The following is a 17,002-nucleotide window of genomic DNA, read 5'->3' as shown; positions in this document are numbered from 1 at the left end:
ACATGCGTTTGGGACCTCACACAAGAAAGGGACTTGAATCAAGTCTAGGTTGGCAGCTGACTGCTCAAGAAAACCCCTGTAGGGTTTTGTATTAATGGGTCTCATAACTTAATAACAACAAATTTATAAAACTAGTCTTCAACATTTCTAAGAATAGTTAACTAGTTTGATGCTGCATTATCAATGCGACATACTATTTATTTTACCTACATGTACACAACATTTTGCAATTTATGAGGTAAATATTTATTGTGCAGAATTACTTAAGGAGAAACATCTACAATAGATAAAGGTGACACATCAACAATAGATTCAAAACCACTTCAACCTCAATATAAAGTTATAAACCTGTTACTTTTCTCCATCACCCAAGGGCAGAATTTGGGCAACAAACACTTCATAATATAAGGTAACAAGAACTTCTTCCACTCAATTGAATAAGATTTGCACGATTAAAGCTTTTGTGACCCATTATAATGATCTGGATTAAAATACACTTTCAAAGACTCGTTGTCTTGCAGCAGTTTTGCCTCACCATCCTCTGGTTCCGTTTGTACACTCTACAAAACAAAACAAAAACAAGAATTGGTAAGCACTGAATAAAAAGTGTCAATTTGGGGGCACCCTTATTATGACCATTCAATACTAGTAGAACCAACCCCCCCCCCCAAAAAAAAAAAAAAATACTTATAAAGTTTCAACTCCTACTTACCATTACAAGATCTGTATATGTTCTCCATAAACAGTAAGTAGAATCATAATGCCATACCCACTCAGCAGACCAGCATTCTGGATTGCAAACGTTTTCAAGGAACTCCGTAAGTTGAACTCTTTTTGATCCGGGGTGGCGTTGAGCTCTGGTAACTATCGGTCAAAACAGAGTCAAACACAACAGAGTTACACAAGTTTGAGTTTCATAGTAAGCATACTCCTGAAGACAATCAGAGCATATTGAACGAAATGTTGTGCACCCGTTGTTATTTTGAGAACCAACACTAATCAAAAAAGAGTTTTCATATGGTGCTAACCAAAAACCTCTCTTAGTATAAAATCAGTTCGTTAAAACTTATACAGCACAATATTCACCATATTTAACTCTTCTGGCACATAATAATAATATCATTAAAAAACCCAAGGAGTGTTGCCAGATTTTAAGCAAATGAGCAGTTTTCACAAACGGTGAGTTTGGGCTGTATTACCAACCTGCACAGACAGTCAATGTGTACTCTCCAGAATTAACCCCACCCCAAGTTCTAAAGCAGCCCCACCCCAAGTTCTAAAGCAGCCCCACCCAGCCCATCACCAGTGTTCACTCTTCAAGTCTGCAAGGAGCAAGTCCTGTTTATAATTGTGTTCTCCAAGTTGTTTGCATTGATACATGTAGTTGGATTGCTTACTTAATCGTTTCTGTTTATTTGTGAAGCGCTTAGAAACTTATTTTTAGTATAAAGCGCTATATAAATATAATTATTATTATTAATTATTATTATTATTATTATTATTATTATTATTATTATTATTATTATTATTATTATTATTATTATTATTATTATTATTATTATTATTATTATTATTATTATTATTATTATTATTATTATTATTATTATTATTATTATTATTATTATTATTATTATTATTATTATTATTATTATTATTATTATTATTATTATTATTATTATTATTATTATTATTATTATTATTATTATTATTATTATTATTATTATTATTATTATTATTATTATTATTATTATTATTATTATTATTATTATTATTATTATTATTATTATTATTATTATTATTATTATTATTATTATTATTATTATTATTATTATTATTATTATTATTATTATTATTATTATTATTATTATTATTATTATTATTATTATTATTATTATTATTATTATTATTATTATTATTATTATTATTATTATTATTATTATTATTATTATTATTATTATTATTATTATTATTATTATTATTATTATTATTATTATTATTATTATTATTATTATTATTATTATTATTATTATTATTATTATTATTATTATTATTATTATTATTATTATTATTATTATTATTATTATTATTATTATTATTATTATTATTATTATTATTATTATTATTATTATTATTATTATTATTATTATTATTATTATTATTATTATTATTATTATTATTATTATTATTATTATTATTATTATTATTATTATTATTATTATTATTATTATTATTATTATTATTATTATTATTATTATTATTATTATTATTATTATTATTATTATTATTATTATTATTATTATTATTATTATTATTATTATTATTATTATTATTATTATTATTATTATTATTATTATTATTATTATTATTATTATTATTATTATTATTATTATTATTATTATTATTATTATTATTATTATTATTATTATTATTATTATTATTATTATTATTATTATTATTATTATTATTATTATTATTATTATTATTATTATTATTATTATTATTATTATTATTATTATTATTATTATTATTATTATTATTATTATTATTATTATTATTATTATTATTATTATTATTATTATTATTATTATTATTATTATTATTATTATTATTATTATTATTATTATTATTATTATTATTATTATTATTATTATTATTATTATTATTATTATTATTATTATTATTATTATTATTATTATTATTATTATTATTATTATTATTATTATTATTATTATTATTATTATTATTATTATTATTATTATTATTATTATTATTATTATTATTATTATTATTATTATTATTATTATTATTATTATTATTATTATTATTATTATTATTATTATTATTATTATTATTATTATTATTATTATTATTATTATTATTATTATTATTATTATTATTATTATTATTATTATTATTATTATTATTATTATTATTATTATTATTATTATTATTATTATTATTATTATTATTATTATTATTATTATTATTATTATTATTATTATTATTATTATTATTATTATTATTATTATTATTATTATTATTATTATTATTATTATTATTATTATTATTATTATTATTATTATTATTATTATTATTATTATTATTATTATTATTATTATTATTATTATTATTATTATTATTATTATTATTATTATTATTATTATTATTATTATTATTATTATTATTATTATTATTATTATTATTATTATTATTATTATTATTATTATTATTATTATTATTATTATTATTATTATTATTATTATTATTATTATTATTATTATTATTATTATTATTATTATTATTATTATTATTATTATTATTATTATTATTATTATTATTATTATTATTATTATTATTATTATTATTATTATTATTATTATTATTATTATTATTATTATTATTATTATTATTATTATTATTATTATTATTATTATTATTATTATTATTATTATTATTATTATTATTATTATTATTATTATTATTATTATTATTATTATTATTATTATTATTATTATTATTATTATTATTATTATTATTATTATTATTATTATAGTAATTCTTGGAGGGGAGGGTGGATATAACGTACCATATCAACCAAAGAGATATATAGAAACATTCCAGCGGCCAGAGCAAATATATACGGCTCAGCAGACGTCAGCTGTCCAACTAGAATGCCAACAACCAGCCCCGCATAACACGTAAGCGCTGATAGGAAGTTGAATGTCAAAGCTTGCTTCACTGTCATGCCAGACTTGATTAGAATTGCAAAGTCCCCTGTAGAAATAATAAGTATCAAGTTAGATATAATGATCATAGGCTCCATGTACTCACAACAGTATTATCAATGAATGTTACATTTGCATCAGGGATACAGAACATTAATTTTAGTTTTAGCCTTACATCGATGTGTGTAAGCACTGTAGGCCAATACCCAGTACTTTCCCGAGTTCTGTTAAAAGGAAATGAAAGGCTTAATACTCGTTTGGGATTCTAACCTGTGACCTTCACAATTTTAGAGCAGTGGCTTACCAACTAGACAACCTACAATACCCGCTAGCTAGAGACAGTTTGAATGCTATTTGCATTACACGCTCCTAAACCTGCTTTGTTTTACCTAATAAGAAAATAATAATTTGCAATTGGATTACCATAAGTTATCACACAAACGCAAGTGGCGCAAAGTTTAAAATTTCAGAACATTATTTCATGACGAACAGCATTCACGCGCACAAAGTTTAGAATGTAATTTTTTCACAGTCCGTATACGGGTACACGGAGCGTGCCAAAATGACCTTTCACAACACGCACTGTGTAATAAAAACAGAGGAAGTGGGATATAAAACAGAGGTCGTAGCATAATATATGTTTTTATCCCCCTAGTAGTTCAAGCTTCTGATTGGTGGATTAGCGCGTACTGGAAGATAAATGTTTTTATCACCCTAGTAGTCTGAGCTTCTGATTGGTGGATTGGCGCGTACTGGAAGATAAATGTTTTTAATCCCAATCTAAATCGAGCTTCTGATTGGTGGATTAGCACGTACTGGAAGATAAATGTTTTTATCCCCCTAGTACATGTAGTTCAAGCTTCTGATTGGTGGATTAGCGCGTACTGGAAGATAGAGACATTTAGACGTAACCCCTGCCGAACTTCAGCAATATTTAAAAAATGCTCCTACCTTTTGTAATTAAGTTCCCAAAGGTTCATGTTATGGTATATATATCTACAGTTATTTCAATTATCAATACATTCCTATAAGTATTCATTTGTAAGATTATTCACAAGGCTAATTTGCCAACAAACCTAATTCATGAGGGAATTCTTCACAAATGACAGCAATGGAAGTCGAGATTCCCTGGAAGACTGACGTAGAAAATGACACTCCGATCGCTAATCCATCCACAAAGTTATGAAGACCGTCACCGAATATGATCATGTAAGCCACTGATGCTATGCGGACCTTTCCTGACATTGTTGTCATCGGTAGATGAGAATGTACGTCTTCACGTTGGGGCTTAGATGTTCCATTCTGTACATTTTGGTGGAAAGAAAAGGTAGATATTTAATCAAAACTTATGAAGAGTTCATACTTTACCCCAACTGCCTAATGGGTTTGTTCACAATTCCATGAGGTTTTTACTTTAAAGGGATGCTGAAGTGAATTAAAATAAAACAGTTAGTTTTGCTGTAATTTATATTTGGTATATATGTATTAGACATCAATAAAATGTGTTTTGTTTTTTCCCCGACATATCTCACTTGCGTAATTAGCGAATAAGTCATGCCCCACCCCCCTTTTGTGGATTGTTACTGCCCCCTACCATCGACGTCAGGTCGGGAATTCAAACATATCGTCTGGTCCCTAACTACACGAGCCTAGGTAACAGGCCACACAGTGCACACGTCTCTATGTGCACACAGCTAGAGGGCCTGACAGCTCAGGTTCCTGACATGACGTCACGTGCAGGCTCCCTTTTAGGGGCGGGGTGGGTTCCCCTAATCTCTTGAAAACCACTTTTAAAATACTTGCGCATTAAATAAAAAATAATACAAAATATTTCAGGTTTAAAAAGTCATGTTTAATCGTTCAAATTTTCAAAAAACACACTGCAGCCACCCTTTAACAAAAACAGCTACATCATACACATATATTTTGTTAGTAAGGAAGTGAAGAACTCTATTTGTATAGATTATGGTTAGTCTTGCTCAGAGCGAAATAAACAATTATTACAAACAACTGTCATGTACATGTTGTCCACAAAGAAAGATCTTGAGAACTTTTGTACCACTCAAGTACATTGTATCACCATGTTAACCTCTCAAATCCAACATAATATTTTGTTTCAATCTGTTGGACTGAGGACTGCACAATACAGTGTACATGTATATCCCAATATGTTTTACATGGCATCTGGTGTATAACAGAGATGCCAAGTCCAATGGCCAGCTATGCGTGAGATTTTTCAAAGCTCAACCCCCACCCCCTCCCCCGGAAAAAAAATAAAATAAGTTTCCAGTTTTAGAAGGCCTTTCGAAATTGAGCCCAACTTCTTTTTTTTTTTTTGTAAAATCAACAAAAAATCAGACATTTTATTGTGGACAAAGGAGTGTTTCAAAATGCATCAAAAACCTCTTCAGAACAACTAAAACTCAACTGAGGTACACAGGAGATGTTAATGGTTAATGTGGAGGTACATTTGTGTTAGATTATTTCCTTCCACACTAAAAAAAAATCTACTAAAAATGATGTCCAAAATCCTCCGCTCACTTCTTCTGCCTGTTGTGTCTTCGCTAGTAGTATTTGCTAAACGAATCGGGAAAAACTTGTGCGCAAAAAGCGTTTTGCGCTATGCCGAATTTTAGCTGAACCTGCTGGAAGAGCAAAAGCGTGCGCAATCTGCAAATTTGCGCTCTGTTTGTACAAAGTTTGTACAAGAATGATGATTCTGATAAGTTGCGTGCAATCTGAAGATTGTGCAAACATTGTAGATTGCAATTTTTGTACACACGAGTGCGATTTGGCGATGCATGTCGTTAATTTTTATTTTTTTCCCGGCCTGGCCCCAATGCGTGAGACAATGGTTGCTGTGCGTGTGAGCATGAGACAAAGCCCGAATGCGTGAGTCTCACGCCTAATGCGTGAGACTTGGTAGGTCTGGTACATGTATATAACCATAATCAGAGTCACAACACTTTGGATTTTAACAATACACCACAGGGGTGTATCAAACCCTGCAAGGTACAATGTACAATGTATGGAGAGCTCATATTGAAATAATGTGACCAACATGTATTCCCCTGAATCCCCATAAAAAATGGTTTTAGACTTTGTAATAGAGTGAGGAACTGAGGAAGGAAAAAGGGTACAAGACTGAATATGAACACATACATCTATGAATATTGTGGATATTGTCAGAATGAGGACAATTCAGTCAATTACAACAGGAGGTTTGGGTTTGAAAATGAAAACAAAAATACAGAGAATTAAGAATCTGAATTAAGAATGTTAAAATTTCAAGACAAAGACTGAAAGTAAAACTGATTTTCTACCACTACAGAGAAGAGCTGAGTGAAAAACACTTCAATGATAAATACACACTTTTACCTGTGTGTTTTGTTGGTCAGCATTCTGTGTTTTTATCATACGTTGGTACCCTGGTTTATCACCATTTAACTGTAAAAAAACCTCCTTTTACGGATAAAAATATCATTCAAGTCAATTGATAATAAGAAAAACTGTTATCTTAAGGAAACCAACTCCTACACATTCTGACATGATAGTAATGTTATAAATAACAATGGTTTTCAAGGCTTTCAGGTTTCAGTAGAATTACACAATTATTTTTAGGGGGAAAAGGGGCACTTCCAAAGTAAGACCCAACCTTTAAAACAGTAGAGTAGCCCTCTAAAAGCAGCCAATACACAATTCATGCTATTACTTCCCTTGTTTACCCCGCAATGCATTCCTGAAACCATCTCAACTCGTTACATGCCTTAGGAGTATGCAGCACCCAAAGAGCTACATGTATATTGACTAGAGCGCTAACTTGCTCTGCGTTTTGAAGCCACCCTGGGCGAAGACATTGTTTGATGTCTATGGCAGCACCTTAACCCATTTAGGAGCATACATAAAGTTACTTTGCAAACATGCTGATGGTCTATGACACTAAAGCCCACTTCATCATTCCTGCAAATATGATACCAATTTTGACGTCACAAATTTGCAACAAATACTTCGCAGCAGTTGAAATGTGCTCAACTCCTACGCAACATTTGCAGCGAAAACAGGACTGTTACATCAAAATTTGAAGTGCATTTTTGCATTCGCAGGAAGTTTGAACCGGGCTGAAGTCTTATCCAATCATGACTGCAGGCCTGATATTTCACGAAGGCAGCAAATGCGATTGCATCTATTGCCTTGGTGCCCTTGCTATTTTCTTGTAAGGTGCCCTTTACCAACGACAAAAATACCTTGGTGCCCATGGCCCTTTCAAAAAATGAAGCATTACCTGATTTGTAGCAGTAGCCGCTAAGTCGTTATCCGAGTTGATGATGACATTATTAATACCCAGTGCACTATCTCCAGATGTGATCTTATACATATCATGACGAGGTTCTAAATCATGCATAGCAGTCACATGCATTGTGTCGTCAGCTTGCAAATGCTTCTGCTGTAGTGTAGGAAACAAAAATCAGAATCAATGAAATTCATGACCAACCCCTGATATCATAGTTTAACACAATGGTTTGTTCTCCATATAGTTGCTTCCTCCACTGCAGTATTTTAAAAGTCCTCAATTTTCTCAGCTTCTTTTGTGTCAAATCATTGCCCCATGATGTCTTTATTTGTAAAAATTAATTAGCTTTGTAAAGGTAAATTTGTTCATATATAAAACAAGTTTATTTGTTCTGTTTTTTATTCAGAGGCACTCCACTACAAGTCTTGGCTTTTTAGGATTGTGCCTTCACAATATTGTGATTTGTGTACATTTTGTACTGTTCAAGATGGAAATAACTTTTATATTGAATTTAATTTAATTACTTTGGTTTTACCAAGCATGGATTTACACACAGGTTATGGAGGTTTTAGCTCTGGCAGTCTGGGTCCAACTCCAAAGAGCCACTTAAGCGGGAAATTGTGTTTCAAACAATCACTTTCTGCTAAGCAAGAATTAGCAGGAAACCACAATGCTAGTACTTAGCAGGAAACCACAGTGCTAGTACTTAGCAGGAAACCACAGTGCTAGTACTTAGCAGGAAACCACAGTGCTAGTACTTAGCAGGAAACCATAGTGCTAGTACACATCTAGCAGTTAAAATCTTTTTCTGGTAAGCCCATTTCTTCTGTGCTTAGCTACATTTATGGTTATGCAGTTCTGTTGCCTCCGTTAAATATCAGAACCTTTTGTATCGTTTTGTACTTACCTTGTATTTAGACTCCTTTCTCAGTGAAATCATTTTAAGAACTCGCTCAACGAAGAAAAATAGATAAATACCACTAAGGATTGTGGTATTCCTCCAGACAAAGTTCAGTCCATGTGTACTGACTAGCATTCCATGTGTCTATAAATACAAACATAAATGTCTTGTTTTATTCTTGTGGACTTGTGTTTTAAATGTCCTTTTTGCTACATGTAACGTTGATTTGTAAGGCCCTTTAAACCCAACCCCAACCTCTGCTCAATGCAGCAAAACACATACCTCTCATGAATTAGTAACACAATGAAACAAGTGGAACAGAAGTGACTGATTCATGTCAGACTCGGAACAGGGGATACAACTGTACCAACTGTATCATACCCAGCTAATTTCAACTTGGCACTGGACATTTACTATGACAAATACAATGAGTGCCTCAGTTATATGCAACAAGAATGTCTGCACCCAGGAGTATGTCAGACTGGTCCCCCGTCTTTATCCGCAAGGATAATGATACATCTAGGTATTGGTTTTACAAAGCCAGTGATTTGGCTGGATACAATGATTTCATTGGATAAACGTGCAGTGACGTAAGCTTTCTACAGCTGTGTTTTGATTGGTGCGAGGTTTAAAGTTTGGCAGCTGCACTTTTGGTAGCTGCGTGCTGCAGCAAGCAACTTTTTTACTAATAGATGGGAGGTCAATGGCACTTTATGGACGGGGATTGACAGAAGCTCAACACAGATCTAATACATGAATCTTGAAGTGTGATGTCAGATGTTCAGGGATAGGAGATTGCAAGAAAAACAGGAGTTAGTGCTCTTGCCATAAGTGCCTTGCCCACCAATACAAGTCAATCTTCTGATTGTGATGTTTTTTTTTTTTATCTATCTCCTTACCTCTGGTATAAGACCGAGCAGTGCATTACCACTCAATGTTCCAACAGCCAATCCAATGAGGTAGTTCAGTACCATCTTATACATCTTCTTATTCATGCAGGGAATGATGCAAGCTCCCATCAGTGTACTGGCGTTTATGATTGTTACAAAGAGGACTCCGTAACCCCATACTGTGGGAAAACAATCAAGTATGGTCAGAAGAAGCAAGCTTTGGTGATTGGAGGACTCAGTTACCCCATACTGTGGGAATACAATAAAATAATGTCAAAAGAAGCTAGCTTTGGTGATTGGAGGACTCAGTTACCCCATACTGTGGGAAAACAATAAAGTAATGTCAGAAGAAGCTAGCTTTGGTGATTGGAGGACTCAGTTACCCCATACTGTGGGAAAACAATCAAGTATTGTCAAAAGAAGCTAGCTTTGGTGATTGGAGGACTCAGTTACCCCATACTGTGGGAATACAATAAAGTAATGTCAGAAGAAGCTAGCTTTGGTGATTGGACGATTCTGTTACCCCATACTGTGGGAAAACAATCAAGTATTGTCAAAAGAAGCTAGCTTTGGTGATTGGAGGACTCAGTTACCCCATACTGTGGGAATACAATAAAGTAATGTCAGAAGAAGCTAGCTTTGGTGATTGGAGGATTCTGTTACCCCATACTGTGGGAAAACAATCAAGTATTGTCAAAAGAAGCTAGCTTTGGTGATTGGAGGATTCTGTTACCCCATACTGTGGGAAAACAATCAAGTATTGTCCAAAGAAGCTAGCTTTGGTGATTGGAGGACTCAGTTACCCCATACTGTGGGAAAACAATAAAATAATGTCAAAAGAAGCTAGCTTTGGTGATTGGAGGACTCAGTTACCCCATACTGTGGGAAAACAATAAAGTAATGTCAGAAGAAGCTAGCTTTGGTGATTGGAGGACTCAGTTACCCCATACTGTGGGAAAACAATAAAGTAATGTCAGAAGAAGCTAGCTTTGGTGATTGGAGGACTCTGTTACCCCATACTGTGGGAATACAATAACATAATGTCATTTGATGATTGGATGACTGTGTCACCCCATACCGCATTATACTGTAGAAAAACAATTAAAGTTTATGTCACCCCATACTGCATTGTACTGTAGAAAAACAATACAAGTTTAAGGAGTAAGCTATGTAGAAAAAGAATTTAACAGGCTTAAAGCAAAGTGATCCAAACAGAGAAAGAATCCCTACTAGCTTTGGTTTTAAGTGAACTGGGTTCTTTAACGTGCATCAACACAACACACAGAGCCTTTGAACCCTATCAAAAGAATAAAAACTTACTTGTTAACGATCACTTCGGAGAGCTGTTGATCATGTTGATAGTTTAAAACATTGTGAGAAATGGCTCCCTCTGAAGTAGGAACGTAGTTTTTGACAAAGAGGACATTTCTTACTCAAATAATGAAAGACGAACAGCTTTAAAGCCTTTTATCATGCATACTGAAAGGATACAGTTATGCAACTAGGGTGTTTTTTCTTTCATCATTCTCTTGCAAATTACATGTAGATGACCAATTGAGCAAAATTTACACCGGTTTGTTACTTTATGTTTGGATACACCAGGTGAGAATACTGATGTTTAACAATTACCAAATGTATCCAGTGGCCTTAAGACCAGGACTTGAATCCACACTCTGGTGATCAGAAAGAGATACATGTACGTGTAGCTTGAATCCAATGATATCAGCTCGGCCAGCACAGGATGATGTACATGTACATTGTACCATCTCTTAGAGAAGTGTACTCCATGAGTGAGTTTGACATACCTTGTGCAGTAGTTGGAGGTCCTCTATCTTTAGCAGGCCCTGTATCATCTAAAGCTACACACCAGTCAGTTGAAGCCTGGTACATTATAGTTGGACATAGGGCCTTTATAACATCTACTGTATCATTCAGTAATTGCTCCTCACTGGAGGAATGAATGCTCAACAATTCTGATGACGTATAGCACTGTAGGATGACAACAGACCAAATAAAGTTACAATTAACACACTGCTTTTTGTCAATGTAATGCTTTTAAATAAAGTTACAATAAACACACTGCTTTTTGTCAATGTAATGCTTTTAGAAGCCTGGTTCATCTGCAAATGCAAAGCGTATTTTGGAGATGCAATAATCGGTACACACTCTCTTTCCAATTGTGACACAAGGAGATTCATTTTGCACAAAGCATTTGCAGAAAGAGTCAACCGGTCTTTATATAAATTGGCAAATTTAAGTCAACAAAAGTCACTTGTGAAATATTCAGCTAAATAGTGTACACATACATAGAAGGTCAAATTCAAAATAATTGTTCATGATATGAGTTTTTGTCATCTGACAATGCATTGTGATTAAAACTAAACAAAACTATGAAAAAGTTAATGTAAGATTCTGAAGCATGTATTATGGTGCCAGACAAAAACAGAGACAATATTCCACACAACTGGTTTGTGAGTTGTGGGGCTACATGTAGCAAGGCGAACATGTAAATCCTAAGTTTAGCCTAGCAAGACAGGACCTTGTGGGCTGAGGTAGGAAGCCAGATCACCAAGTACATTCTACTAAGAACTCTTACGTTTCAATCCTCAATAAATCTTCATACTGTGATGACTCGTTAACTGTAACTAGTGGCTGCAAACTACTTTGCAAATTTATGATAAATTGTGAAATTGTTTATTAAAATTTAATAAGAGGAGTAAATCTTGACACAGTTCAGTTTAGTTTGTCCATGAATTAAGAAAGTAAAATGGTGTTTATAGGGGGCCTACTCTTTGCGGTCTATTACTGGGCAACCCTGGATACCAACAATGCAGTCAGTGCCTGACGACACTTTTATAACAAGCGCACAACGATAGCCGCAAGAGCAGATACTGTATAATCAGTAAAACAAAAAAGAAACCTCAATCTGGTTCAGTTTGTTATTATGAGTATTTGACCTTAAATTAATGTGAAAAATATTGGCCACAAAACATTTCTTCATGTAGAGTGATTTAAAGTAAAATGTGTTCAAAAGCTAAAAATGTTCAGTGACAACAGTTTTAACCAATATTTCAGGCATTTAGAAATAAATGATTCTTTTTGCAAGTCAGGCCTTAAAGCCATTATACACTTTCAGTACAGAAAAAAAAGTTCACATAAATTACAAATAATTTACAGGGTTTACAGTTCAAGGTAATGGTGAAAGACTTCTCTTGAAATATTAGTCCATGAAATGCTTTACTTTTTGAGAAAACATAATAACATTATAAAGTCTCGTACGCGAGAATTACAGATTTATTTTAACACATGTCATGACACGATTGAGCCTAAATTTTCACAGGTTTATTATTTTATTAAGTTGTGATACACGAAGTGTGGGACGTCTTGGACAATACTGTTTACCGAAAGTGTATAAAAAAAATGGCTTTAAAAGAAGGCCTTTTGGGAAATAAAAAGTCAATTGTTTCACCTTGATCATAAAATGGGTAATTCCACCAAAAAGTGTCCTCGGCCCAAAAAATTGAAGTCAAATTTGTGGATTTAAATTTAAAGTAGCAAGAAAGAGTGATACCTAGTGATTTCAAATCTATGTTTGTTTCATTTTTTTTTCTTGGTTTTCCATGTTTTTCATCGTTTATTAAAAAAGTTTTTTTTGTGCCACATTCATGATTTTTGGGAAATGTTTGGCACAATTGTCTAAAATGCCCTCCTGGTTACATTTGAGATGATATTTCAATTATTCTTGGCTTAAAACATATAACTGGTGGTAAGTATTCACAATTTTAAAGAAACTTCATTGTCAATTTATTCACAGGGTGCTGCCACTCATTTTAATTAGCCCTTAATTACCAATTATGAAATGTAATGTCCATGACATTGCATGGTGTTTAGTTTTATATTTTAAAGCCAGTAAGAGATATTTTCATGAGACTTCATACGCAAAGCTAGTTTTTAGGGGCTAATCCTATAATGCAAGAAAATTAATCAAAAATTAATTACAACTGTGCTAACGAGCGTCATGGACATTACATTTAGCGTCATGGACATTACGTCATGGACATTACATGTCACATGAAACTTACCTTTTTGAAGGTAAATGCTACAATTTATCAATTGGACCTATTGTAGGTAAACCTGGACTAGTCAAAGAGAACATTTTGTCATAGACCTCATCAGAATTTTTTTTCAAGCTCTTTTTTTAGCAGCGCGTTTAGTGGCAACATCGTGCACAGATTCTACAAACTGACAGCCCAAATCCGAGATTTTCAGGTGAGTTTTCTCATGGAACTGATCTTTCCTAAAAACATTCAAGTGACATTTTCATACTAAAATGTATGTGGACTGTTGGTGAGACAAGTTTAAATGAATGTAGGACATTATAAACACACTTTATCATGAAAGAAGACTTCTCAAGGCCTAGGTGTAATGCAGATTTGTACACATCTACGGATAGCTTGGATACAAAGACGTCATACATAAAGTAATTTTTTATTTTTACATAATTTCAGAATGGCTAAGACTTGAGTAGAGAGGCAGAAAAAGTATAGAGAGAAAACAAGACAAAACATGGAAACATGATTGTGATAAACAAAGCCCCATGCAGCCAATCTTTCCCTCATTTGTTGTTCTCCGTTCTTGTTTTGCATGTCAATCTAGGTGGAACGTGTAGAGGATGACCTCAATGACTGTCTCGTATTTGGAAAACTAAGGAAGCATCTACATGTACGTTTGACCTGTTCCTCCCAAGAAGTCATCCCAACTCATTTGAACTGATCTTCTGGGAATTGTTCACCCAGTCTGGAACATAGCAGTATCCAGATCAACTTTGAAAATTACAGAAACCTTTGATGTTTAATTTCCATTTACTGTCGTCACAAAATGTTGACGCAAGATGTTCAGTATATTACTCAAGATGAACAATCACCTTGTGAGAAACACATAAAAGGGAATTATGTGAAAGATAATTAGAAAAAAAAGGTTACTTCATGTATACCTACATCTCTGGTCTATCATAACTACTCCAATGCAGAAGCCAGCCTGGTTGGATGTGGACGGAAAGTGCAAAAAGGGGACTTACCGAGGGGCGGGGTTTAAGTGAGATTCTGGGGGAGGTTTGGTTCTTAAAAATGTTTGGAAGAGGTTAAACATTAACATAGGGACATTCATTATAGTTTAAAACCCATATTAAGAGCAAGGCAGCACATGGGTTTACAAATTCAGGGTAAAAGCATGATGCGTCATTTTACAAGTTTGACGTAATGTCCATGACGCTAAAAATAACCCAAAAATGTAATGTCCATGACGCTCTATTAAAGGAACACGTTGCCTTGGATCGGACGAGTTGGTCTATAAAAAGCGTTTGAAACCGTTTGTTATGAAATGTATATGGTTAGAAAGATGTTTTAAAAGTAGAATATAATGATCCACACAAGTATCTCTCAAAATTGCACGGTTTTCTTTTTACATCGCGAACTATCACGGTCGGCCATTTATGGGGGTCAAAATTTTGACTCCCATAAATGGCCGACCGTGTTATTGGACGAGGTAAAAAGAAAACCACGCAATTTCGAGGCATATTTGTGTAGATCATTGTATTCTACTTTTACATCATCTTTCTAACCATATGCATTTTATAATAAACGGTCAAAAAACGACCAACTCGACCGATCCAAGGCAACGTGTTCCTTTAAGACGTGTAACATGAAAGTTGACAGGTTGTCTTAAATATTATCACTGTTCATGTTAACTACTTCCCTGTTTAGCAAATAAAAAGGTATTCTAAAAATTTTGAACTTTAACTTCACAGAGTTTTGGAATTGAGTGTGTTGTACCCAAAACCCACTTCCGTTTTTCGTAATGTCCATGACGCTCGTTAGCAGTGCTCTGACTCCTTAATTAATTTGAACTTTTCCAAATACATAGTATCATTTGACTTACTAGGACACAAGATACTAGTATCAAACACAAAACTTTAAATCAAAGCTACTTGGTGTGTTTAACTGACCAACAAAGTTCTAAAAATGTCTCAAAACGTAATGTCCATGACGTGGAATTGCCCAAATGTCTTTAGTATAAATATATTGATAATGTTTTTCAAAATGTGCTGGTAAAAGCTTTATGTAATATTAAAGTCAACTATAGAGGGCATAGAGCAGCATTTTGTTAAATGACTATTATTTTGTTGTGATGATTAATAATAATAATATAGTGGCCTCTCTAAGTAAGAAATAAGAGCACTCATGTCACGTCCATCAGGCATAATGCTCACAATGAGTCCATACTTGTATTTTAATAGTTTAAATGATTCCTCTTTTTTGACAGTATCCAACATTTTACAGATGTTAGAAAGAAAAACTGTCATTCTTCAAGTTTTTTTTTCGGATAACTTTCCGTATGGCGCCACCACTTTTTCACTCATTTTTACAAAAAGGGATTTATCAATCAGGTAAATTAGATACTATTTTATTTTATTTCGAATGAAAAAGCTGTGGCGCCATACGGAAACTTTTCCGTTTTTTCATCAACTTCATGAATATTGTATTATCAAGTTTCCTTTAATATGTTGATTAGAATAGTCTATTTTTAATAAAAATATAAAATCAAACAAACAAATTCAAACAAACCTCAGCGCCGACTCGTTGTAGCAAAACCTGCAATTGCTCCTGATTAATTTTTCCATTTAAACCAAAAGTGTTGACAATTTCCTCGATGAAAATCTCCGAACTTACAAATGCAACTGTGTTCACGTCACGCTCAGCGGCATTTCGTCGTTTCCTTTGGCCGTCAATCGCGTTGCGTGACCCCGTCGACTCGATCGACGTGGCATCAACAGCCACGACTGAGAAAATCACCTCGGTCAAAACGATAAAACGACACAAACGCAGTACACATTTCTGCAATGAAAACGAAACCCGTGCCATCTTTCAAGCCAGGATTATTGCCTTCCTTGGTGCAGTGTTTAATTAATTATCGGTTGGTTACGGTTATTTTGCTGAACTTTAACTGAGTACAGTACAACTTCGCAACCACTCGGCGTTATTTTATCTATAAAAAAAAATCGCATGTGTGTGTGCAGCAATTAACCACGCCGTTACCACCACAGACACGTCTGTTTCCACACTTGTTTAGTCACCCCCGGCAAAACGTGGAAAGAGGATTCAAGCAACTGGGGGATCGTATTAGTACGAGGTTGACT

General features: G+C 32.7%; 1 protein-coding gene across 3 annotated transcripts; it reads right to left on the bottom strand.

The window, feature by feature from the left end:
* Positions 1-420: 420 nt before the first annotated feature.
* Positions 421-17,002, bottom strand: LOC139942513 (metal cation symporter ZIP14-like). Of its 3 annotated transcripts, none has more exons than XM_071939325.1 (10): positions 16,431-17,002; positions 11,613-11,796; positions 9,817-9,986; positions 8,924-9,061; positions 8,008-8,169; positions 7,104-7,187; positions 4,802-5,027; positions 3,587-3,774; positions 713-864; positions 421-560 (listed from the first exon to the last, which is right to left on the bottom strand). In XM_071939325.1, exons 1-9 carry the CDS (start codon positions 16,725-16,727, stop codon positions 715-717), a joined length of 1,599 nt encoding a protein of 532 aa, XP_071795426.1. In that variant the 5' UTR covers positions 16,728-17,002; the 3' UTR covers positions 421-560; positions 713-714. The 3 variants fall into 3 exon arrangements, with proteins under 3 accessions (XP_071795426.1, XP_071795427.1, XP_071795428.1); XM_071939326.1 differs by having other exon boundaries at positions 7,104-7,184; XM_071939327.1 differs by lacking the exon at positions 7,104-7,187.

The sequence above is a fragment of the Asterias amurensis genome, chromosome 10 (assembly GCF_032118995.1).
Source record: "Asterias amurensis chromosome 10, ASM3211899v1".
Taxonomy (NCBI): Eukaryota; Metazoa; Echinodermata; class Asteroidea; order Forcipulatida; family Asteriidae; genus Asterias; species Asterias amurensis.
Note: the sequence above shows the minus strand (reverse complement) of the source record. Positions and strands in the feature narration are given on the sequence as shown.